Source organism: Saccostrea cucullata, unplaced genomic scaffold (genome assembly GCF_032062105.1).
Source record: "Saccostrea cucullata isolate Sc308-1 unplaced genomic scaffold, CSIRO_AGI_Scuc_v1 ctg2530, whole genome shotgun sequence".
Taxonomy (NCBI): Eukaryota; Metazoa; Mollusca; class Bivalvia; order Ostreida; family Ostreidae; genus Saccostrea; species Saccostrea cuccullata.
This window is the reverse complement of record NW_026940848.1, coordinates 2039-29522: the sequence shown is the minus strand read 5'-3', so window position 1 is coordinate 29522 and position 27484 is coordinate 2039. Positions and strand designations below refer to the sequence as shown.

General features: G+C 33.9%; 2 protein-coding genes and 1 long non-coding RNA gene across 3 annotated transcripts; all 3 read right to left on the bottom strand.

The window, feature by feature from the left end:
• Positions 1–1208: 1208 nt before the first annotated feature.
• Positions 1209–11836, bottom strand: LOC134256444 (uncharacterized). Its single transcript, XM_062739089.1, has 8 exons — positions 11686–11836; positions 11395–11565; positions 11039–11204; positions 9999–10225; positions 9558–9714; positions 7795–7859; positions 4282–4708; positions 1209–4003 (listed from the first exon to the last, which is right to left on the bottom strand). Exons 2-8 carry the CDS (start codon positions 11515–11517, stop codon positions 1659–1661), a joined length of 3510 nt encoding a protein of 1169 aa, XP_062595073.1. The 5' UTR covers positions 11518–11565; positions 11686–11836; the 3' UTR covers positions 1209–1658.
• A 2609-nt stretch (positions 11837–14445) lies between these two features.
• On the bottom strand, positions 14446–20897 carry LOC134256439 (uncharacterized). Its single transcript, XM_062739085.1, has 4 exons — positions 20894–20897; positions 19806–19892; positions 18708–18836; positions 14446–14819 (listed from the first exon to the last, which is right to left on the bottom strand). Exons 1-4 carry the CDS (start codon positions 20895–20897, stop codon positions 14668–14670), a joined length of 372 nt encoding a protein of 123 aa, XP_062595069.1. The 3' UTR covers positions 14446–14667.
• An 822-nt stretch (positions 20898–21719) lies between these two features.
• LOC134256437 (uncharacterized) lies at positions 21720–26628 on the bottom strand. The gene is made up of 3 exons (XR_009989726.1): positions 26159–26628; positions 25737–25866; positions 21720–23040 (listed from the first exon to the last, which is right to left on the bottom strand). It is a non-coding gene; the product is annotated as an uncharacterized LOC134256437 (long non-coding RNA).
• Positions 26629–27484: the final 856 nt, after the last annotated feature.

Genomic DNA, 27484 nt, shown 5'->3' with positions numbered 1-27484 from the left:
GTAAAACTTGAATTCCTTTTTGTTGCCCCGCCCTACCCACGGGGTCTTGATTTTAACAATTTAATTAGAATCTACTCTATCTCAAAATGCTTCTTCATACAATTCAACTTTTGCTGGCCCAATTCTCTATTGTGGCCCGCCCTAACCCTGGGGGTCTTCATTATCCCAGGATGCTTCCAAATACGTACGTTTAAGCTTTTCTGGCCAACTGGTTATTGAGACGAAGGTTTTTAAAGATTTTTCTGATATTTTATAATGTGAAACTTTGTTTCCCTATTCTTGCCCCGCCCTTCCCCGGGTGTCCTGATCTTTACGATTTAGAATCTACTTTACCCCAGAAAAAGTTTCAGCTTTTCTGGCCAAGCGGTTCTAGAGAAGATTTTTAATTAATATTATTTTTGTCTTTTCTTGAATATTTCCCATTGTGAGGGAAGACCCTTCATTTTACATGAAACTCCTCTTCAGCAAAGAATGCTTTCCGCCATGTTTGGTTAAAATTGGCCTTGAGGTTCTTGAGAAGTTGAAAATGTGAAAGTTTACAGACAGACGAACGGACAATGAGTCATTTGAAAGGGTCACTTGAGCTTTTAGCTCAGGTGATCTAAAAATGGATGTAAGTGCATACTACAGGTCTAAATTTGTAGCCCTCCAAGTAGTGACGCCTCAATACGAGTGAACAAATTCTTGAAGAGACGCTAAACAAAACATCTCAGACCTTTCAATTTCAATATTTTCACCATGTTAACATGTGCAGACACATTTTTGTTGTCTTGAAGCCATCTTTAGTAATTCAACTAATTCAACTTACACGAGTGTCGACCTTTTTTCTCCTTTTGACCGATATCTTATGAGAGCCACGTTCCCAGACCGTACATTTTTTATTTAGTGGATAAACTTCTCATGTTTTGGGGATATGTTTGTAAAGATCGTGATTTAAATACTCATCTAGCTGTTGCTTTGTTTCAAACCACCATACAAAATAAATGACAAGCCGAAATTTCTGATTAAAACAATACTATCAGTTATTCAAAAAATCAGACGTTTGTCGTGTTCAAGATTTTACAATAATACATATAACATGTACTCCGAGGCTTAATCATGGGACCTATAACTTATAATCATAACAATGCTAGTGAATGGAAATGTTTGCTCTGCGTCCTATGCAGTAGATCTAATTATAGAAGTTAAATAAAACACAAAAATGAAAAAAAAATATACATATATTTATTTACAAGATGTAGTACAAAACTCATCGTCATATACATTAATCACCAAGTAAAACAGACTAATTATGACAGAACTAAAGTACTGGTATTCCAATTCCCAAGCTTTACCATTGTTATCAATCTTTCTCAATCCACAGGAACATAGATTGAAAAAGCTTGAATGCTTTACTTAACATCACTCCTTCTCTTCTCTCTCACTTCACTTTGTCCTCTGTATTACATTTTGGTTGATGTGTTTTCTTCAAACAGTTCCTCTCCTAATTGCTACTCAGATTCCAGAAAGAAAAACCTTTAAGCAATAACAAAAGCAGATATAATTTTTGATATTCAAATTTGAAACTTTGTTACAAACACGATATTTGAGTTAATGCTGAATCCTTTGAAGTATCCTAAATGTTTTGATGTGGATAATCGAGTCTTCTACTCCTTTATCTACAGTTTCATTGTCCGACCTTTAAAAGATAGATCTGTGTGTCCATCACTCTCTTTGATATCTGCCCCTTTCATACTTCCTAAATATTTCTTAATCTCCAGCTGAGGACGCCTATACTCCGTTACATCATTGTACGAAATGTCCATTTCTTTCAGACTAAGTGGAGCCTTCTCAAAGAAGAACAGGATCAAATCTTTGGCCAATTCGATGCTTTGTATGGAGTTCCTGTCTAGATAAATCTTCTCAAGTTTTGGATTGGTAAGGATTCCATCTAAAATCTTCCTTGCTCCAGAGTCGCCAATGTTATTCTGCCTTAGGTTGAGATAACGCAGACTATGCCAGGACTTCACCATACACTCACCAATGCAACTTCCTGCTGTGTCATCGAGGTCATTCTCTTGAAGACAAATGTCCGTCAAGGTTGACAGATGCAGCAGACGATCACTTGATGTGAATATGGTTGTAGAGCCTAACTGACACTTCCACAAACTCAGATGGTTCCAAGAATGCTGATTGCATTTCAACATTTCTAAAAAGGATGCTGACATGTTTGAAAGTCCTTCCGTCATGGTTCCTTCTAAAACACCAATGGCATTACATCCATAATCTAGGTGCTGAAAATGGGGCATGTTTTTCAGAAGATTAAAATACTTCTCCGTAACTGACTGGGAAAATCCACATTCCCTTACATTCATTTTCTTCAAATTCTTCCCATTCAGAGATTTTATAATCAGTTCAAACCCTTTTTCTGAGATTCCCTTACAACTGCATAGGTTTACAACCTCAAGAAGAGGTAATTTTTTTAACAGCATCGACAGTGACACGGCGCCTTCGTATCCAATCATGTTTTCATGAACTCTAACTATTCTTAAATTTTCTTTGTCCATAAGTAAAGGTGACATTTCCATTATTCCCGCACCAGTGATTTTATTGTCGGCAACATTGATCTCAGTCAGATTGGCAGCTATCTTGAAATCTGAAGACATGGCTTGCAAGCCCGCATCGCCAAGATTGCATCTTTCCATTTCCAACCGTTTTAGCTGTGGGAGGAAATGCAGTCCTAATGGTTCTGGCTTCATAGGGTCCATCAGCCTGGTGTCATTCAAAACAAGAGAAGTAAGAGGAGAAAACCTACAAGCTTTAATTATATCTCTATAAGCTTCTGGAGTAAGAGTTGTTCTAGACAAATCAAGCTCGAATAAGTTTTCTGTCTTTTGAAGCCCTTCACATAGAATCCTAACATCTGTTGTTGGATTCAAACTTGCCCCAGAAAACTTAAGTGACAAATAGCCTCTTCCAAACACAGGACCACCTTGGCTGATTTTCAATTTGGTATCTGTCAGTCTTTGTCCATTTTCATCTACTGTGACATGAATATTCAATGTCCCTAGAGTTGAAAGAACACTTGCAAGATTAACTAGAATCTCAATATCTGGGATCATAATAGATTTATGAACAACTCCTGTTGAAATATCCCACTGAGTCATGCTGCTGGGGCCAATGGACAATTCAAATCTGTCAATCATTTGTTCTTGAATTAGAATATGTAGGATGTTTGCTTGGATTTCCAGGGTATCCTTTAGAACTTCCATTGTGCACAACTTTTCTGCTGTAACTAACGTCTTGAGAGCATCAAGTCGATCCCTTTGATCAGCTAACTTCATGAAAACATAATGTAAATAAACATATTCCATCTTTCCAGATGGATTGTTCGTAAAATCTGAATTGATCAGAATTGTGGAAAACTCGTGTGGATTTTCTGCCAACTTAAAGAGAGGATAGTACCCATATAATATTTGCACACCAGACAAAACACCACTCTTGTATATCAGATACTGCTCCAGGACTGGACTACTAAAACAGTATTTCTGGTGGACCTTGGAGAATATAATGATCCCCTCCTTCAGTATCCCTTCCCATATCTCTGTCGAGAGAACACAGGAGTCTGGTTTTCCTGTACCTGCTATTTGAGGTCTAAACGTATCTTGAACCCTTTTGACACCAAAGAAACATTGCTCTTCTTTTCTACCTGTATCTTTGTTTCTTGCATCTGCCAGTTCTATCCCAAGTTTTCTCAATTCAGCCTTAAATTTATGATCTGCCACAAAACTTTCCAACTTTTTCCCCACCCATGTAGTAATAACTACAGAATCCTCAAAATCTGATCCTTCCAAACTAGATACGAGCTCTTCGTAATGAGTTTGGACGAATGGATCTTCTAACAACTCGCAGAGGGTAGGTGTGAGATAATACTCATGTTTGTTTGTTGCACACTGCAATTTGGGGTGAACTTTCCTTCTGAAATCCCTTAAGCTCTGAACAGCTGTGCGTGGAATGCTAGAGTCTAAAAAAAGATAAAATAAAAATAACCTTAGATTTTTAAATATTGTTATCTAACACATAATCTGGTAATTTATGCTGAATGTGTCACAAGACTGACAAGAGAAGTTTATATAATTATCAATTTATTTTAGTTCACATTATTTTTAAAATGAAATTTTATATATAGTTAACAACCTTTAACATACACAATTCTTAAATATTTTAAGACCTTTGTAAATATTAAACTATACAGATCCTTCCCAATATTATGGTCTGCTATTTTATTTATTTTTTTTTTACCTTTGTAAGCCCTCAGATTTAGAAGACTGTACTGAATGTCCACTGGATTGATCTGTACTTCTACGTCAAAGCTGTCTGCACTGAAGTCAAGAATAGATTTATCCATCCCATACTTCTCAGCTATCAGTTCAAATTGCTCCATTGAGTGCCTGACTTGATAGAGTCGATCCTGTCCAAGTATGTCTCTCCGTATAGTATCGAGCAGCACTCCACCGTAGTACATCTTTTGGATGCTCTCCAACGTCTCCATACTGTTGATAGCCAGAGTTAGAATTAAGGACCCTTGTTCATATTTCAGGAGGTAAGCATTTACACCATCTGTCAGTGAAATAACCCCACGTAAATCTTCCTCTGACTGAACATCTAGAACTCTACGTCCAAAAAACTCTTGCACAATAGATATCCTCTTCTGTTTTACTTCATGTGGCTAAAATTGAAAACAGAAAACTTATAATAACCAATAAGAACTTATGGTAATTGTATAAGATATATCCGATATTTTTAATCTGGTTAGGATGGTAAATGTGTGGTTCTAGGACAGTTTTATTAGGCCAAAATGTAAAATGTATATTATTTAAATTCTGATCCCTTTTTGCCAGACAAATTGTCCAAGTTTACAAAAGAAATAGGACCAACTGACATGTCCAAGCATGTTTGACCCTTAAACTTGACTTTGTGACTCCAAAATGAATAACAGTCATCTACTGCTTAGGGGTATCAATGTCCAAAATTGTCTGTCAAGCACAGTTTTTTTTTAATCTACCCAGTAGATATATATTCCAGGCAATCTTGTGTCCAAAGACAACCTCCGTCTTTACCTTGTGACATCAGAAAAAAGATCCTGATATTTCTGATAATCTTTCAATGTAGTAATTAGTTTTACAACCAATTAATGCATGATTTTGTAAATTATATCTATATTACATTTACTTCTATTATAATTGTGATTAAATGTGTCATATAAGTCTGGTTAGTCAGAGATATATAGCTTTAAACAGTTTAAACTAGAACTGTCCAAACGGGACAAAATACCCCCACTGGGTTTTTCAGAAGTAAGTTTTTCCATAATAAAGATTTGTATCAAACACGAATTATGAAATTTTACTCCCAGTGACCTTGAACTTCCCCAAATGACCTCGGGTCAAGGTCATGACACACCCTTGGGTCATGGGCAATCTTTGTGTGAAATGAGAACCTACCAAGTTTATCCATAAGAAAGATATGTACCAGACACGAATTATGAAATTTTTCTTCCAGTGACCTTGAACTTCCCCATATGACCTTGGGTCAAGGTCATGACACACCCTTGGGTCATGGGCAATCTTTGTGTGAAATGAAAACCTACAAAGTTTATCCGTAAGAAAGATATGGACCGGACACGAATTATGAAATTTTTCTTCCAGTGACCTTGAACTTCCCAAAATGACCTTGTGTCAAGGTCATGACACACCCTTAGGTCATGAGCAATCTTAGTGTGGTGTAGTAGATTCTAATGTCCCTCTGTAAGAAAGATATGGACCGGACACGATTTCACAGACAGACGGACAAGGTGATTCCTATATACCCCCCCCCCAAACTTCGTCTGCGGGGGGTATAATGAAAACTGTTTGATGCTTTGAACATTTCTCTTCTACAGTGTAATATGTATCTTCAATTAATATTTTACAAAATAGTTTGTACATATAATTCATATACCGATACACTCGTAGATATGGTTTCATTCAAGGTAAATGGGTTATTTTTTATGTTTAGATTCTTCACAACACATTTTTTCTTGTTGTAAAATTCACTTTATGATAGCTTTAATTTTGCAATTTTATCCTTTGCAAAAGCATGCAGTTTAAATGAAATTATTTTACCTCTACCAGGGATTTATCAAGGCTGTTTTTACTACCGGTAAACGGTACCTTTCCCCTCTTGAAAAAGTGAAAAAATTCCCCTTTTCAGATAGAAAATTCTCTTGATTAACCAGAGAATATGTAAAACATCGTACTGAAATTTTCCGTTTTTGTCCGATTGAAGTTTAACAGCATATCCTAATTTACCATCCAAGTCATTAATTCGCCAAACGCTTTTAAAAGAGAGATTAGAATATTCAAGCTTCTATTTGATATTGATCGGTAAACATGTGCTATGTCCATGATGTCAAAATATACGTCTGGATTGCAGAGTAAAAAAGAAAAGTGTAGATGAGTAAGACGGAGATTATATCACTATGGATCGGAAGAATAGAGTAACAACAAAAACAATGTTAGTAGTGAAACAGGAAAAACAGAATTGATTTGTGATAGATATTGAGAGAAAAAATTAAATAAAGTATTGACCTGGTTTAATTTTTTTTTGTTATTTAATATTTTGTCTAAAAAGTGAAGTTTTTGTGGCCTTTGTAAAGTTCTACAAATGGCCCTCAGAAGCTCTAAGAATGCAGGATTTTGCTCCATTTATTTATTAATAAAAAATTTTCGGGGGAGCATGCCCCCGGACCCCCCTAGAATACTCGCGCCTCCGGCGCTCATATCGAGCCTGCGGCTCTCATTTTTCCCCTTTACATATAAAACGGTAGTAAAACAAAAAAGTTAGATAAATCCCTGTCTACTGATTTTTTCCAATTAAAAATTAAGCAGTAAAATTTGAATAATTCCCTAGAAATCTCTGTGAATGGACTAATTCCCCGCTCATTAGTCAAATGGGCTTATCCCTGCTTTGGAAGCAAATTCCCAAATTATCCGAAATCCTCTAGATTTTACTTTTGTATCGGTCTAATATGTTAATGGACGAATCCCCTTGCGTTAGTCAGGAAGCTAATTCCCCGTCATTTGTAATCCTCTATTTGTACAGTCAGGGGTGTGACTGGAATCCATCATTTTTAAAAATGATTGATAATGGTCATTTCTTCTAAGTATATATTAATGTACACATTCTTCTTATTTTTGTAAACATGACTTCTTTTCATCATATTTCCATTCCCAAGTCAATATTTCCAACCCATTTACTACAGTAATAAGATATAGTACACTATGCTGCCAAAGACCCTTGTGTAGAGAAACATCTTGACAAGAAATTGAAACCAAAATAATTTAGTGCGCCCTGTAAAACTAACGAGATAATTCAGTGTGCCCAGACCTTACAATTTGATAAAAAAAGGATGAAAAACAGTCATTTTTAATATCAGAGGTAGCTCTATTTCTAAAATAAATTTCAAAATAGAAATGACTGTATTTCGTCATTATTCTAAAAAAAGATGAATTTCAATCATTATTAAGAATCAATTTAATGACTAGAAATCATCATTTTTAAAAATGATGGATTTCAGTCACACCCCTGACTGTTGTATGGGTATAATAAAACAGTTAAAAAGTATTTCGTTAAGGGAGTTAGGTAGATTCCAGTTCCCCTTGACTAGGACTGTTTCCCTAGCCTTGGGAAATAGTCCTGGTCTTGGGGAACTGGAATCTAGCCAACTCCCTCAATGATATACTTTAACTGTTTACTATGGAACAGTTGATAGCTTACCCCCAGGTTCTGGTTGTTGATACTTATTATTGCACTCTCAAGCTCACTCACTTCCGCATCAATGCCTGAAACAAATAATAATGATATGCAAATGAATAGGTATTTTTATCAGCATAGTTGAGTAGTACAGTTTCAAAACTTTGCACTCCAATTTACCAATTCTTATTACCAGGTAAACTGCATGTGTAAGCTCATCTATATCAAGAATGTGAAGATTTTAAAATCAAAATGTTTTAAATTTTTTAGATTTTCATGGCCACTGGGCCCTATTTCTTAAGTGATATTATAAAACTTTCACTTTCCTTCATCATCTTTTTTCTCAAAAAGGCATTGCTCTTCCTTTGAAAAAATGAATTCTCTTTACTGAAAGATTCTTTTACAATAGATCATAACAACTCACTGAAGTCTTGACTAAAAAGAGCTTCAATGGAAATAAAAAACCTCTTTAGGTTATACATGTAACATGCCGTATACCCGGTTTTAGATTTTTTCGTTTAAAATGGTAATGTTTTTATGTCACAATATAGCTGACATAATTTCTGTGTGTTTTATATTTTGCGAATTAAAAATGGTTGCAAAAAATGTGAAAAATAGATCTTTGCGAAAAAAAAAACCCGATATACAATAATACTGTAAACAAACTATTCTTTGGGAGCGAGAAATATCTGCATTTGTTTTGTGACCTTTTACTCATGAAAATTTCTCGCCACCAACCAATTATTCACTTATAAATATGTTTATGAATATTATTATACCTCATATAAATAAACACTTATTCAGTAGAATCTGATTGGCCGAGACAGTCACGTGACCGTCATGTTTGCCCTGCAACAAAACTTCGTGTTTCATGCATTCAGCTCACCTTGGCTGACTGCGGTACCCTACTTCTAGATGTAATTGGCTGAGGTGTGCTGAATTTGTTTCAAGTCGTATTCCACAATTATGACATCATAATGCAGTGACTATGATGAATACTGCTGAGATCGATTGTTTATATCTTTGATTAATTATGTCAATATAAAATTGTAAAATATTTAAGGAATGAAGCTTATTTCAACTTATGTTATCCGATATAACATAACTCGGGGCAGTTTATGCTTTATAAACCACGAAGCGGTTTAAAAGAAAGTGTAAACTACCCCAAGTTTTGTTATATCAGATAACATAAGTTGAAATAAGCTTCATTCCTTATAATTTAATTTCAGGGTAGACAAGAAAACAATATTTCCTCCGGAAAAAGGTTTAAAATTGAGCGTTATTTTAAATTTAACGTCAAGCAGAGTAATATGTTTCTGACGTAACTCATTGTGACATAGGCAAGTTATGTTATACAAAATGGATAAAACCATTTAACCAATCAAATGACGTGTTACAACTAAAATTAAATTATAAACATTTAGAAAAGTGTTTCTGTGAGTTGGAATGAATGTTACTAGTGTGTAAATCAGAATGACTTTTCAAAGGATTTTTTTTTATGAAGCGCTTGTGGTGAACTTACAACTGTTTCATATTTTTCTCATCAAATGTTTACTTTATTTATTGGATTTTCTCTATATTTCCTGCATTGTGCTTGATTGACGGTATAATAAAAAAATTATTTCAGGAATGTTAGGGAGACATGTCTCCCTCTCTATCATGCAATAATTGTATAATATTGCCAATGTTGCATGAATTAGTTGGCGCAGATAGAAACCAGAATGGAGAATCACAAATAAAATATTTTCTTAATAATTGGTTAATTGTATCATCTAATAACAACTTACTACTAAGGGTCAATCCTAGGTCCTCCAAACTACTGCCAGGCGTTTTCAATGCTTTTTCCAGGTCATTCTTCCAGTGTTTGTATTGGAGTAGACGAGAAATCAGTTCCTCTGCTGCGGCAGCTCTTCCATCTACTTCCTGCTTACTTTTTATGGCATCCTGTTGTGGATATCAAATCATTGAAAATTACTTTGTTTCCATATTAAAAAATCCAAACATTTCTGGTAAAACAGGAATCCTTTAGAAAAATGTTGATGCTTTTTACCCTTATGGCAAAAAAATAATAATTGTAGACCTTTTTAGATAGTGTTGCTATTTAGTATTCACTCTTGGTCAAAGACCTACTTTTCAAATTTCCTTTCAAATTACTCAAGATTTCAACTCAGATGAGCCAAAAAGAGTGAAGGGACTTGTTGCATTTTTTTTAGTTCAAAGTTTCTTACTTCATCCTTTTCTTTCAAGTTTTCTAGATACTGCAGGAAATCTTCAGGGTCGACCCTGGCCTTAAAATCCTCCAATACTTTTTGTAGTTCAGACTTTGGCTCTTCTTCCTGTTCTTTCTCAGTGACCTGCACCTGAGAACTAACATTAAGGGGTATCTGTTCTGTTGATGCACAGTTGTGTCCATCTTGGCATTTTGTGTGCAGAGTGATCTTTATTTGCAATTCAGCTAAATAAGAAAAATATGTAGAAGTATAATTACATGTATTACTAATCTGTTTGAATAATTTGAGAAAAGAATTCATTTGAAAGGTTACTATAAAATTGACTTTATATTCGGAAGGAGGAGATACTTTTAGGGAATAAATTCAGAACTGACTTTAACACTTGATTTTTTTTAAGTTCTCTTTAAACATGATAAAAGGAAATCGAATAGAATAAAATTCCATAAAATATGCTAATTAATCTTTCCTTTTAGTACAGTACATTAGGGTAAAAATGGAAAAATGTTATTTACATACAATATCTGAATGGAAACATTTTTTATGACAGTTTGATATTGCAACGGCTGATTTCAGGTAAATAATTTAAGATAATTATGTGAAAGTAACAGCAGCTTTGTTCTGTCTTCTTATGCCATCTTTAAAAAAATGTTTTGCCTCTCCCAATTGACTGGCTAAAAATGGCCTAACTGAAAACTTTGTTTAACTCCAGGAACCAATCATTCTGAAACTTCTCATTTCATTAAAAACTTACTTTAAAGTTTATAAGTACCTTCTATTTCAGTAGATTTTGAACATTCAGCATTTAATGTTGAAAATTTCTAGGAGAAATTTCTTTAACACCTACCTACCAACCCAATATTTTTTTTATCCTGGGTCAGCAGAGGGCAAACAAATATTCAAAGATGGCCTTATGTAACATTTTAAGAATAGAGAGATGGCTCAGAATTCGGAGCATTTAAAAAAAAATTAGGAATCACAAAATTTAACAATCAATAATTGATGAGATTTAGATCTTCGATTACAACTACTGTACTTACTGCTTTTTTCAATGAACAGTTTGGTGAGATGGTGGAGTTTGAGCTCTGGGTGTAGTAACGCCTCGAGTAGATTGTTCTCCCAGTTCGGTCTTCTCCGAAGTCTGTCCAACAACTCCCCCACTGCAACTGACCTCCCCTTGTGTGACAGCTTTGTACGAACCCTGTCCTAATTACATTATATCAGGTGTCAATTCAATCATATAATAAATTTTCTATTAATATTGTACGTCCAGATAAACCAAATCACAAATGAATGTTTTTCAATAGGAAATTCATTCCTATAACCAAATGAATCAGGTCTAATACTGAATGTATCAGGTTTAGATTAAAAATTGGCACTTTATTTATAATCTTACTATGTCATCCTCAGTTAGACAGCCTGCTAGGTAATCCATGAGAGATAGTGGTTCCACATCTTTACGGAAATCCTTCAAGATTTCTTTATAAAGTTTGTACTGTCTGTCCTGTAGACCCGACATGTCTCCGGACTACATGAAGATCTGATGGACTATTCCGAGATTTTCTCCCTGAAAATGAAAGTAACCACATTGCAAGACTTCTGACGTTTGTTTTCAGCCCTAAACCTCTATTAAATGTTAACATTAGGTTATTTCTATATCCCGTGAAAGTAAATATTAAGAAAATACCTTATTAATTACAGTGTCAACGATGAAATCTTGTTTAAAAACGAAAACTGCTTGGGACTTCATGGGAAATTCCAGATCTAAATATAACTTGTACAGGCTTGCTTAATTGCATGTATTTCGAACCCGATCTTTATTTAAAATGTTCGACTTCGAATAATATATGATTTGAAGTTTCGAGTAAGTGAGTTCTTGAACCCATATTTAAAGTGTAAACAAAGGCAGTTGCATCAAACACCAGCAAGTGATCCCAACTTTGAGTGGTGGTATTCCTTTAAATATTCTCTTTTTTCTGTAGAAAAAGGACGAATTGCAGCGCCTTATAATTGTAGAAAAAAATGCACTTCATCCTTTCTAGTATTTCTGGATCCGCCATATATACTTTTTTCGGTCGATAACAAAACACCGTCACTTCAAATTGACAATATTGCGTAATTCGCATGGAAAATATCGTAACTGATATTTTTTTAAAAAGTTTTTAAATAACACATACGATTATAGCTATAGAGTACATTTTCCTCATGCAAGAGCTACCGGTAATCTTTCACACCCAAACGGAGATTTAATAATACAGATCTGAATTTAAAAAATTACTTAAAAAATTCTAAGCAAAAATTTCCGAAGATACATGCATTTTTATAAGATTTTTTTCCCCCCTATTTATATGTAAAATATGGTAACTTAAGGCAGTAGGTCTGAATCATTAATAATTACATTATTTCAAGAGGTTTGAATAAAAAATCCTACTATAAGGGATTTCAAATATACAAGACTATAGTTAGAAGCAGTCAATTGGTTTTTTTTTAATACATTAATGCGTACTCAGTATGAATTCAAAATTTAGATTAAGAAACACTTTAATATTCCAGTTTATAAATTAAAATATATATATATATATATATAACTTCATCTAAGAAATTAAAATTTGTCCTTAAATCCGGCAAATATATTCTACTGTGTATAATATTTCACATGTATATTATATATTTTTAAGAAGAGAACAATTGTTCACCTCGAAAGTACCCAGTGTGAGCTTCAATGTAGCCCCCCCCCTAAAAAATTCCCTACTTTTCACCGCACCCCCCCCCCCCCCTTTATGAAATTCCTGAATCTGCTACTGATAAATGTATCATTCCTTATTTAAATCCCAAAGAATATATACATACCGTTGCATTACATCCTACAGGGGTTGTCCCGCAAAAGGTAGACAGGATCAACATATCCAGTTTAGTTTCTCTTCGCTAGGAATTTTAACTTCCTTTTTCTTGTCAAAGCAAAAAACATACAAAAAGAAAAAAAAAATCCAACATTTATATAATGCGTTTTAAAACTACAGGAAAATAATACAATGAGGAAAATGCATGCACGTTCATTTGCACTACAGCACAGTTTAACATAATTTACGTTTTTTTTTTCAACGCGATGACCTCTTTCTTATAATTAATACACTGTACTGACCATGCTGACTGCGACCCTTATTCACAACATATTTCGAGGGATTTCTGAGATATTCCAAATACACTTACAAAACATTCTTCATTCGAGGATCCATTAAAATTCTCTGTTTCTTGCTCTTGATCAGATTTAATTTCAGTTTCCACTTAATCATTAATGTTGTTAGGACCCAAATTTAGTTTTTAAATACACAAGGTTTAACAACCTGCATATGACAATCATTACTCTACTTCATGTTCTTGGGTCTTCCTTTTTTCTGTGCTGAACAGAAACTGACACAATATAAATCTGAAATACCATTTTACAACTACTTTTCTAAATTACGTCACTTCTATAATTTTTTCTTATCCCTGTTCGCCAGATGGCGTTTGACGATGTCAATTACATCTTTGCTAACCAAGGGTTAGCTAGAAAGGCGCTACACTGTATATAAAAACCGATCATCATTATTATAAGGGTTTCTGATCCGCTATTCTCCTCATAATACCTGGTTTGAGAGAGTAGTATATATCAGAAACTCTTGGATAAGAACAGACCTGTTTATCCATTATGATAGCGTTGTCTCTCGGTATTTTTAATTCTATAGATTTGTCTGTAATACCGTATAAGTAGAATTTTTAGCGAGGATTTAATTTTGGCATTATTACCGAGGGTGCTGACATCGCTAAAATTGAATATCGCGTTTTATTTGTAATAGCTACTTTAGTTGTTAGCATTTTAAAATCGCTAAAATTACTTATCGCTAAAAATAAAATTCCAGATTTTAGGTAGAAATCGCTAAATTTGCGTCTCGCAAAAATTTCTACTTATACAGTGTTTAACATTTACCTGTAAGATTTTATTTTCCTTCGATTTTACTTACATAAATGGCGAAGAACTGCTTTTCTGATTACTAAAATATGGTTTATAAACATGGTCTTTGTCACTTTCTTTTTGGCGATTAAAAAACATTAAACTGAGACAGATCATACCAAAATCTATAACTGCTAATTTCCAAACAAATGTATTTATGATTTCTGTATTTTCTTAATAGCAAAACATAAGACGTATTTTGGACTAATATCCGTTAAAAAAAATACGGCAAAATAGTAAGAGTTAACAGGACTGGAAGAAGCACCATTTGAAGCAATCTCTATTTCAGAGTACTTTTTGAAAATAACATCACCAATCCTGGATCTCTGAAACCATCAAGTTGAAAATTTGATATCTCAAGTAGATTTCTTTTAAGATTTTACCAATATTTATTTGATTTTGCTTTTCAGAAATTATTATAAACCATTTTGTCTCCCCCCCCCCCCCCAAAAAAAAAATTCTTTAGATATAAATGTCCAAATAATGAAAAATAAAAATTAGATTCTATGACATTCTAAAAACAATCACTTATGTAGTAGTTAACTACCGGAACTCTAGGCTGCTAACAAAAACAGTGTTAAATCTTAACATTGTTTAATGATATATGCACCAAGTAAAGTCCAAGTTACAACTGATCACCATATCAAACTTCACGGCATAAATAAATCCTCTGTAATATCATAAACAGCTCTCCTGTATCAGAGAGTTAATTTCCTTATCCAACTCATCAAACTCGTTCTCCAAGGCCTGCAGCTCATGAAGCATGTCCTGGCTGTGGTCGCTCTCACTTGAGGTAAAGTGGACGCTAGGTACACACTGGGAAGCTGGCACTATACAGAACAAAATTGTACAGAAAAATTAAATTTGTTTTGAGAACATTGTAGACTGTTAAAAGTTACAGAGGGCTTAAAATCAGTAAATTCTTGGAAAAGAGTATATTTAATAAAACATAAAATATCACTGGTGATACAGTGAAAACTGCCCAATCTAACACCTGAACAATCTGTAACCCTTTGAATTCTGAAATTTACGGTCATACTCACTTTATATATTTTCATGTTTATTTACACTGACCCCCCTGTAATCTGCCACCTTTGCAGTTTGATTCACTATGAATTCTGACCTTTACTTTCACTCCAATTCCACTATTTTCCATGTTCTTTACATACATGTTATTGTGTAACTTGACATCCCGTCTTATCCAACACGTGAGCAATTTGTATCCCTTTAAAATCTGACATTTATTTTCATATTCACTTGACAGTTCGATTCACTGTGGATTCTGACCTTTATTTTCATTACCATTTCACTATATTCAGGGATTTTTTTACCCTTTGATTCCAGGGGCCGGGGCCGTCCAGATTGGGAAAAATAGCGATATTTGGTTGAAATTGGGAAAAATATCTTCATACAAATAAACATAGGTAATCAGAGATTACAGAGCTCACCTCAACGAATGTTGTCTTTAAGTAAGGCAAAGTCACACAATTAACCAAAAAAAAAGTGTACATTCCAAAAATGAAAATATTTAAGCAATTTTGATCTGATACTTTGAAATAGACCTACATAAAAAATTTAAACTAGTTCTTCTTAATGAAAATGTAATCAAAATCCAGCATCTGAAGCAAATTTGAGATTTTCATCTCTTGATGCAACATTTGTGCAAGTTCGGTTTATACTATGTTATATGAGCCTTATAGGTTTTTGGTAATAGACCTGCAACCATAACTTTTACCTGGTCTATTATCTGAAAAATGTATGTCAAATTCAGCATCCGAAGCAAGTCCATTAGTGTGCATCCTAAGATGTATCGTCCATGCAAGTTTGCTCATTATAGGGCTCATAGTTAATTGGAAATGAAACATGTATTAAAAACTAACATTTTCAGTCATCCACAAAAAGTAGGTCAGATTCAGCATCTGAAGCAAGCCTGGTAGTATGCATCCTTAGATGTATCATCCATGCAAGATTGGTCAACATAGGACTTATAGTTACTTGGAAATGAAACCTGCACCAAAAACTTTAACCTGTTCACTCAACCAGAAAATGTAGGTCAGATTCAGCATCCGAAGCAAGCCCAGTAGTGTGCATCCTTAGATGTATCATCCATGCAAGTTTGGTCAACATAGGGCTTAAAGTTACTTGCAAATGAAACCTGCACCAAAAACTTTAACCTGTTCATTCAACTGGAAAATGTAGGTCAGATGCAGCATCCGAAGCAAGCCCGGTAATATTCATCCTTAGATGTATCATGCATGCAAGTTTGGTCAACATAGGGCTTAAAGTTACTTGCAAATGAAACCTGCACCAAAAACTTTAACCTGTTCACTCAACTGGAAAATGTAGGTCAGATTCAGCATCCGAAGCAAGCCTGGTAGTATCCATCCTTAGATGTATCATCCATGCAAGTTTGGTCAACATAGGACTTATAGTTACTTGGAAATGAAACCTGCACCAAAAACTTTAACCTGTTCACTCAACCGGAAAATGTAGGTCAGATTCAGCATCTGAAGCAAGCCTGGTAGTATGCATCCTTAGATGTATCATCCATGCAAGTTTGGTCAACATAGGGCTTATAGTAACTTGGAAATGAAATCTACACCAAAAACTGCACCAAAAATGTTAACCTGCTCCAAAAACATTAACCTGGTCATTCCTTTGCTGAAACTGCAGCATCTGAAACTTTGAATGGTACAATGAAACACAGTAGAACCATCTTCCATGCATGTCTAATCAATATAGGACATAAAAGTACTTAAAAAGAAAACTGCTCCAAAAAACTTAACCTTAACCTGGGACGCCGACGCCAACACGGACGCCGACGCCGACGCCGAGGGTATTACATAAGCTCCCCCAACTTCGTTGAGGTGAGCTAAAAAGGAAATAACACGCAAAAGTCAACTGTTTCATTTTTTTTTCTTATCTTTTATTGTATGAAACTGGCTTCAATCAGCTTCACTGATATGAAATAATAGCGGCTGTTGAAGTTTAGAAGCAAAAAAATGGCAAAGCCGCCAAGTATGATAAAATTGTAAATGAACATATTTATACGTTGTCATCTTTTTTTTTTTTTTACCGTTATTTAAGAAGTTCGTTATAAATGAAATTTGATATTAGGTTTTTTTCCTGATGAGTAATTAATCGGTACTGATTGACTAGTTTATAAGAATAAGACTCAAGAGCAATTCAACCCAGCCTGAAAATTACCGTCTGGGGCAAACCGGAGAGACCGCCATGATGCACATTAATTTATTAAATATCGATCCCGACTTAAATTTTTAAACATCGATCCTGCTTAAGAAACATCCGTAGTATTCCGAATGACTTCTCGGATGGCTCCTATTTATCGTTTACGCAAATGGCCGAGTATTTGCGATTGCATATCTCAATATATAGCATATAGGGAACGTAACCCCTTTTATTCATTGTTTTATTTTAATAATTTACAACTTAACACTTCTTTTCATTTTGGGAATTTTTAGGTGTAATTTTGGGAAAAACATGCACATTTCATCATTGGGAATGGGGCCGAATTTCGGCCCCAGAGAGACCCTAAAAAAATCCCTGCTACCCCCAGGGGTCATGATTTGAACAAATTTGAATCTACACTAGCTGAGCATGCTTCCATATAAATATGATGAATTATGGCTTTGTCATTCTTGAGAAGAAGATTTTTAAAGAATTTTTCTATATATTTCTATGTAAAACTTTGGTTGGCCATTTTGGCCCCTTCCTACCTCCGGGGGTCATGATTTGAACAAACTTGAATCTACACTACATGAGCATGTTTCCATATAAATATGATGAATAATGGCTTTGTCATTCTTGAGAAGAAGATTTTTAAAGAATTTTCCTATATATTTCTATGTAAAACATTGGTCGGCCATTTTGGCCCCGCCCTACCCCCGGGGGTCATGATTTTAACAAACTTGAATCTACACTACCTGAGCATGTTTCCATATAAATATGATGAATTATGGCTTTGTCATTCTTGAGAAGAAGATTTTTAAAGAATTTTCCTATATATTTCTATGTTAAATTTTGGTCGGCCATTTTGGCCCCGCCCTTACCGGGGGGGGGGGGGGGGGTCCTGAGTGTAACAAACTTGAATATACACTTCATGAGCATGCTCCCATATAAATATGATGAATTATGGCTTTGTCATTCTTGAGAAGAAGATTTTTAAAGAATTTTCCTATATATTTCTATGTAAAATTTTGGTCGGCCATTTTGGCCCCGCCCTACCCCCGGGGGTCATGATTTGAACAAATTTGAATCTACACTACCTGAGAATGTTTCCCCATAAGTTTCATGTTTCCTGGCACAGAGGTTCTTGAGAAGAAGATTTTTAAAATATACCACTAAATTTTCATTAATTCCCAATTATCTCCCCTTGAATAAGGGCGTGGCCCTTCATTTGAATAAACTTGAATCCGCTTTACCCAAGGATACTTTGTGGCAAGTTTGGTTGAAATTGGCCCAGGGGTTCTTGAGAAGAAGTCGAAAATGTGAAAAGTTAACAGACAGACGGACAGCTAGACAGACAGACGGACGCCGGACAAAATGTGATCAAAAAAACTCACTTGAGCCTTCGGCTCAGGTGAGCTAAAAACTGTATCCCAGTGCATGTCAGATAATACAGGTTTCAGATAATACAGGTTTCAGACAATACAGGTTTCAGATTAGACAGGTTTCAGATTAGACAGGTTTCACTGTACCTGGTAGACTGGCATTCCCAAACTCAGAGCCTCCACAGGCCTCAAACACTCTGTCAGAAACACTGGTACAGGTTGAGTCCTCGTGAAATTTGATTTTTATACCTAGGTGTGACTGAGCTCCTTCTATCTCTGAAACAATACATCATTTGAGTTAACACTTTTAAACATTAGAACTATCTTTAAATTTTATGGTGGCTCAATTTTCGTGGATTTAAGTTTACCTTTCATCTATTAATTAACATATCATCTGCGAATTAAAAATCTATCCATTGATCAAGGGATGACAAATCCCATTGCCCGACGCCCGGGCTAGTGAATTTTAGGGGATGGGCAAGTGGAATTTTATCAACCACTTGCCCGTGGGCAAGTGACTTTTCAAAAAACAGAATTTATTTGTAGGCCATTTAAAAGCTGGTCAAGGGGGCTTGCTCAGAATTTGTCTTCCTCTTTTTGGAAATATCTATAAATACAGAATTAGTTTATGATAGGGCAAGCAAAAATTCAGGTAGGGCAAGTCAATTTTGACCATGTACTTGCCCTTGGACTAGTGCCTTAAAAATCTATTTGTCAGCCCCTGCATTGATTATTAAATCAAGTCATGTTTCCTTCTGTAGACATAAAAAAATAAAAGTATACATCCCCACAAACCTATACATATAAGCATTCCACAAAAATTAGTTGGCCCTAACAAAATATTAATTCCACAGTCACCAAAATATCCTTAAAAACAATGTCCAAGAAAAGATGAGACATAGTGCATAATGTTGAATTTACATGTAGCAGTTATTAGTAATGAATCATTTAATGAAGCATGTACAAATAATCCTACAAGTAGATTAGTGATGATTTTAAATTTCAATTTCTGAAATTTTTCAAAGAACATTCAATGACAAAAGTAGCAGTGACCAAAGTAACAAAAACCAATTTAAGGCAGATAAATACATGTATGCTTGTGTAGACATTGAGCACATTTGACCTTCAAATCCAGTTCTGCTCATTGCTTACATTTTTACAGAGAGATAAAATGGTCTTCTTTCAGATTAGTTTTGAATGCCATTCTTCTGAAAATTCAGAACCATTTCCATTTCATTGCCTTACCGTCCTGGAGCTGAAAAATCTTGTTGGAATTACTGTGTAGCTCCTGCAGCATGTGATCAAGATCATAAGATTTCTCAGCAGGTAGCACTGCAATGAGGGAACAATATATTGTATAAAAACGTCTGTTATGATTAGATAAATTAGATAATTTTGTCAATTCTCCGAGAAGCCGTAAATTCTCGGGAAAAGAGACAGATGATATTACACGCGCGACTGTTGATATGGTTGTGTTTGATTACATGCCAATACATGTACAAATAGTTGAAGGAAAAGCTGATGTCCATCGTTGCACCAAACTACAAAATACCGTCCTGTGGTACTATAGAATCTAGGATCGAAAAGTTTACGAAAATCTTAAATCGGCTCTGTTAGAACTTGGTCAAGTTCAAGTCAAACTGTACGACTCTGATATATATATAACTTGACGTCAAATGCAACAAAGAATTTTATTACAATAACGGAGTAAATTATTTTTCTTTAAACAAAAAGACCACTGTCTTACGATTTTATTTCTTGTGTTTATCTGATAAATAAATTGAACTTAAAAAAATGTATTAAATTTCGTCGGGCACGAAGTTCTTCATCATTGTTACAACAGAAATGCATTTACGTGTAAACCTCCTATCAGAGCATGTGATTTTATCTCTACAGGTGTTTACAATGTTTTACATTCATCAATTTTCTTGTTTATATTTATTTACACTTTTACCGAGTACCCGGGTACTCGATCGGAAAAAGTCCGAGTAACCGAGTATTAAAAATTGACCGATTTGACATCCCTAGTAATTATACATAATCAACAGTTTATCCCAAGATTAATCCATGACAGTTTTATACTAATCTATATATAAGGGACAGCAAAATAAAAAGGTACTGTGCTTCACCGTACCTTTTCCGGGTTTCAATTCAGAGTTTAATATGATTTAATACAACCTCTGTAATACGAATAAGAAGAAACAAATCAGAGATATCTTCTTAAAAAATTTATTCATATTTAGAACAGTCTTTCTACAAAACACTGAAGTATGGAGTAACATTCCTCTATAAATATACGCACATGTACAATTCGAGTGTGACAAAAACTTCACCCATTACCCCCGGAGTAATATTCCTCTGTAAGACCAATGCAAAGCTTCTGAAGTCTGAAAATTCACTACAGAGTAATATTCCTCTAAGGTTATTTACAACTCTAAACTAAAACAAAAATGTTGTAAGGCCTAAGTAAGACAAAATCTCGTATACAGGGTAATATTCCTCTAGAAGATTTTGTACGATGATTATAAGAAATAATCTGAACTATGTAGTAATATTCCTCTAAGTGCAGCTCTACTACGACGAAACTTATCTACAGAGTAATATTCCTCCAGAACGCTAAGTATGCAAAGTTCTATTGAAGCAATATCTGTATTACGGAGTAATATTCCTCCAGAAGGCTATACCTATGTATGCACAGCTCTATTGAGCCAAAATCTAACTACGGAGTAAAGTCTGTTAAGACATATTATGAACTACGGGGTAAAATTTTTCTATGTACAGATCTGCTACGACAAACACTTATCTAGGGAGTAATATTCCCCCAGAAGGCTTATATTACACAGTTCTATTAAGTCTTAATCTGAGCCACAGAGTAATATCCCTCTATGTAATGCTATACATGTACTACGACGAAAGTTTATCGACGGAGTAATAATCCTCTAGATATTTACAACACTTAGAGGTAAAAACATATCTTTGAAATACTAGTAATATTTTTCTGGAGGATTGAAATTCTGACTAAACAAAAAAATAAACTACGTAATATTATTCAATTGAAAGACTTTGAGGAGCTCTAAAAAGACAAAATTTCATCCAAAAAGTAATATTTCTCTTAAAAACTGCAATTCCAATAAAACAAAATATATACGGGTTTCCTCAAAAAGGTTATTATGACACAAATGAAACAAAATCTTATTTACATCCTCTACAAAACGAAAATTAACTACAGAGTAAATAATATATCTGATAGAATTTGTGTAGTTGTAAAAAAACATCTAGAATGCGAGGTGAACTCAGCATAAGTGGAGGTAAACAAAGTCTTTTCTACATAGTAATATTCCTCCAGAAGGTTGTGTATGCACAGTTCTATGAAGGACAAATTGAACTATCTTAGGAGTTTGTACAGTTCTAAATAAGAAAATCTGAACTACGGAGTATTATTCCTTTATGAGACTATATGTACTTCACTCTCAAAAAAGACAATATCTGAATTACAGAGTAATATTCCTCTAGGAGGCTATGTTAATCTCTATTAAGACAAAATATGAACTACGGAGGAATATTCCTCTAGAGGTCTATGTGCATTTCTAATAGCCATTAGGGCAAAATCTGAACTACGGGGGAATATTCCTCCATGATGCTATGTACATTTCTGATAGGGCAAAATCTGAACTACGGAGTTATATTCCTCTAGAAAGCTATGTTCATTTCTTATAAGACAAAATCAGAACTTCAAAGGTGTGTTCCTCTCGAAATTTACATACATTTCTAATACAACACCACTAGGAGACTTTGTACATTCCTAATTAGACGAAATATGAACAAATGAGTAATATTCTTTTGAATTCTACGTAGAGTTCTTGTAATACAAAATGTGAACTATGCTGTTATATTCCTCTAGACGGCTTAGTACAATTATCATTTGAAAAACCGTGGAGTAATATTTCTCTAGAGGGCTTTATTCAGTTCTACTAAGAAAAGAATACTAGCTCCAGAGTAAAACTTTTCTTCTTGGAGGCTAAGGCTATGTACATTCCATTAGTAGGTTCCTTACAGTTTTTTGTGAGAAAAATAAAATACTCCATGTATTTTGCTCTAAAAAGATATACGCAGCTCTTGTGAGACAAGACCAATATCCGAAGGCACCGGAAGGCTAAATACAGTTCTATATACATATAGTTTTTACATAAATAGCTACGTTGAAATTGATGTGAATAAGGTTTGATGAGATGGTTTCGAGTGCACAGGTATTGCCCTCGCCTTCATTTTGAACGTGTGGATGAATTGAATAGTGGTATATTAGACTAAACACGCAGGGACAGATCCTATGGTATCCTTGCACAGTTACTTCAGCATTCAAAACTTTGGTATGTAGTGGAGCATCTTTCTTGTCATATATTTTTCCAATCACAGAAAACGCTGCATCTAGAAGCTTCGTGCGTATCCAATAGAGAGAAATCACTGATGCACTCTTATGTCCCTAAAATGAGTTATATTATACGTAAAATTCAGCATGAATAAGTTTTACATACATGTATATAATACGTAATGTTATGAGCACGCCTATTAATTCAAAAAGATACTAGGTCAATCTCTTCCGTGCATGCTTTTTTCAGAAATGATAAATCTGCATATCATTTATATATCGGTCATGATTAAAAAGGGTTTTGAGGATGCTCCTTTAATAACTGCGGAATGTGCAAATTCAAATTAATTCTTTATTTTAAAACGCATATCAAATTATTAACATAGCTACGTTCAAAACCTGATTTTAATGAAATAGTTTACATGTACTTACACGATGAATAAATTTCACAAACATAACGTTAACGTTGTATGAAAATATATTTTTTAAAGACTAATTGGTTTTTTCAGCAGATAATCTACAAAGATAATAAACTGGTAAGCATTTTCTTTGATGGACACATGATATAGAGATTCATGTACATTAAGTTTAATTCTACTTACAATGTAAATAAAGCCTTGTTTATTCCTAACATCATCAACATATTAAGCGATTATTTGTGTTGAATAAAAGATATTTTAAGAAGGTAATTTTCTCAAGTAAAATCGACCGAACTGATTAAAAAGAAAAGTTCAAAGAATGGGCAAATTGCTTGGAGTCCTACTTTAAGGACAGATGATACAAACTTTTGTCAAAGATTTTGAAAATAGCAAGTTGGGTCATGTTTAAATGTGTAAATTGAATAACTTTCACCGCGTAGTTTTTAATTTTTTATTCAAATTTGCACAAAAATGGAATTAAAAGTGAAAATAATTGATTAGATTAATAAGGATGGTTTCAGAAGGGCATACTTTTGAACATTAGAGAAGGTTTAAAATTTCTTTATTTTCTAGAAATTTATTATTTGCATCATTTGCAATGAAATTAGACCAAAAAATATATACCAATCCAGACATCCATTTTTTGTTTGTATCATCTGTCCTCAAACCAAAATATGTTTAGAAATATATTATCCTAGAAGAAATATAAAGTCTTATCAATATCTTTTATCGAATATGTAGATAGACACAGTAATTAATGTTTCAGCCTTAAAGATGAGGGGATCCAGAATTGTAAATTGACCCTGCAAAACATACACCATTATGGACCAGCGGGTTAAATTTCCAATGTGGGTAAAAACGCCATTTCTCGGTGCAAAGAATGTATTTTTTCCCTTTAAGTGAAAACCCCTCTGAGCCATAACTCTCATTCCCACTGACATTTAAAACAAAAAAATCATCTGTAAGAACATAAATTTTACTCCATTTATTAGATACTTTAGTTTTTTTCCTGAAAGTTTAAGGAAACAGAAGTTAATGGTATTAAAAAAATTATATCAGTAAAGGGTTAAGTAAACTTATCTGCTTATTGTTGTAGATGAAAAAAAATGTTCCTGTTTTTATTTATTTATTTATTCATTTTGTATTTTTTTTTTAAATATTATGTATTTTTTGTCTCGCTAAAAGCTTGTATAGTGGAGCTTTGAATCGTTTATTTTAAACAGATAAAATATTTATATAGATAAAATAAAGGCACACATTGCTACATGTAGTAATATATAACCCTATCCTACATAAAATAATAAATTATCTTTAGAGGAAAAGTTATAAGTTATATTTCTTTTTAATTTTTGCCAAAAGATCTCACTCTCAGTTCAGAAGTGTTTTAGTAATATTTTGAAAACGTATAGTTAGTAACGGGTAATTAAAGTCTTGTTATAAAACAACATGGCATATTAAATAGACATTAACAACAAATCAAACTTTTCTCCTCCACCACCCACTGCGAGTATCTTGTAATACTCAAGGATGCAGATTATATTTTGTGCGTGCTGGTCATAGAACGATCGAGGGAAGCTGTTCGCTAATCAATAATGGCAATTTAACCATGACAAATAGTCTGCAATTGATCATACAAAGGCCTTTCTTAGCTTTGAAACTATTTTGGAAATCATCTGGGTTGGCTAATTTAGTGTTAATATTCTCACAAATTGAACGGGCATGAAAAACAAATTTTTCCTTGAACATAAAGTTTATAGCTAACTTCAAATATTAGAATTGAAATTATGTCACTCTTTTATAAACTGTAACGTATACGTAGCTTTTGTAAAAAGCTTCCTCGTTTTTTTTTAATGTGCTTGTTTTAATTGTGTTGCAGTTTTAAAAATTTGGTATTCATATTTATTTTAACACAAAAAAATTAATTGAAATCAAGTGTGGAAGTATGACTTGAACCTTAAATTGGTCTGAGGAGTATCGATAATTGCATGAACCAAAGATGCACAAGTTCGATTAATTTAATTGAAACTTGACAATACTTAAAATGCAAATTGTAGTCTTCTAGTAAACGAAAATGTGTATAATACATGTAATGTCTTGTAACATCCGTCACAAATATATGTAGATATTAGATTTTTATATGAACAAGACATTAACATGAAAGGGCTTTCAACTTACTTACAATGTATCTGAATGTTGAAAATGGTAGACATGTAAAGAAACTGTGTTTACGGAGAAAGATTTAAGACAGACTTCTATTTACACCGTCCTTTTTTAAAACCTGTACCAACTGCAAGTAGGTGTACATTTAATGTATATTTAGGTGCTACGTACTAATATTTATTATTCTGTCTGTCCTAGTTTCGGTTAACTATAGAAACCAAAAAGTCTTACCTGATTGCAAGAAATCCAAAACGGAAAGCTTTTCTACCAAAACTTCTTGACTAGTGGAATTTTTTCCTAAGGAAAAGATCCAGATTTCCAGACAAAAAAACAAACTCAGGCCAGTTTTCTTTCCCTAAAACTTTGCAGGAAAAATAAGAGGTTAAGAAACATGGTGCACCCAGATTGTATACAGCTTAAAATAAGTCATGCAGAGCACCTGAAAAAAGTGTTTTTACGTGTAAACATACGTATTATATACTCAGTGTATATCTACATGATCTGGCTATTGTAAAAATAAGTACCTGTTCTTGTAGTAAGGCTGGAACTAATTTGTAACAATTTTAATTTTTTATTCTTCAATCGTTATTTTATTTGTTTTTTTAATAAATCCATTATCTATTTTTAGGAATGAAATACAACTTCAAACTTACCAAGTTATCCAAGACTATTGTTGCTTCAATGTTGAGAAAAATATTTAGATTCGTCACAAGGGTGTTCCAAACTTCTTTTCAGTAACTAATGCTGCGTAATATCATGGATTGATTGACTCCTTTGTAAATGTACTGAGAAGTCCAAGGTTTGTAATATACGTCCTCAAAATCCCGCATACTCTGTATCACAAAACAAACCGTTCATATGTATCACTTTTGCTGCAACCCAAAGGACGGTGAATAAAAGTTCGATTTTTGTTCCATTTTCTCTTATAATGATTCAGCTCATTTCTCATGTCTGTTTATTATTGGTGGTTCACTGTAAGAATGCACACGTGTATTCCTAACACCACCAGGAAGTACTACCGGTAATTATTTTGATATGTGATCTAAGGCTGTAACTCGATTCCTGCATGTATGTATTTCGTAATACCGGTATCATGAATATCAGACTCAGCGTAGTAAATCCCCCATCACAGACACCGTCCCTCGCACACACACACCCTCGCAGGAATAGGATTTTCTTTTGAATTTTGATATTAAAAAATTTCTAGCTACCCCCCCCCCCCCCACACACACACACTTTCAAAAAAACGATGCTACGTCCCTGCGATAAAAGTACAGAAAATCACTTTTGGTGCGTACTGTCCCTCCACAAATTTCATGTACAATAAAGTGCAATTTACCAAATCAGCAGTTACTAACGTAAAAGCATACTACTGAAAATAAAAAATATCTTTTGATTGCCGATTGATAGGAGAAGGAAGAGAAAAGCTGCTTATTAACAAATCAGTAGAAATTTAAGATTAAAATTACCTTAAAAACATAATTTTAAATATCTTGTCAAAAGTTATTCCTCCAATCCACTGGCATTGGTCTTGGGAAATGTAAAAACAGAATGATCGAATGTTGTCTAGTCGTATTAAAATTAAATACGAAAAATATATTCTAAGTCCAAATATCAAAATATTTTATTTACGTGACTATGGTTTTATGTTGCCTTGCTTTTCCAATAAAAGAAAAGTTTTGTGCTTCCTGATGCTTCTCTGATCCGCGTGATTTGACCTTGTCGTAATGAGTTTTGATCAAAATGCCACATCAAATGATCATTTTTTATCGCCAGGGCACTCTTACCTTGGTTAATTTCATATTTTATTATAAAGATATGAGACAACAATTTTACACATCAAACCAGTGATCTTGTCTATGTCCATATGACCATTGCGCCTCTAGTTCTATGATTAGTATTATCTTTAAATGTTTTCTATATCAAAATTATGGATATTTCTCAAACCAAATTGCTGCATTTCATTTCCTGAAACCTGC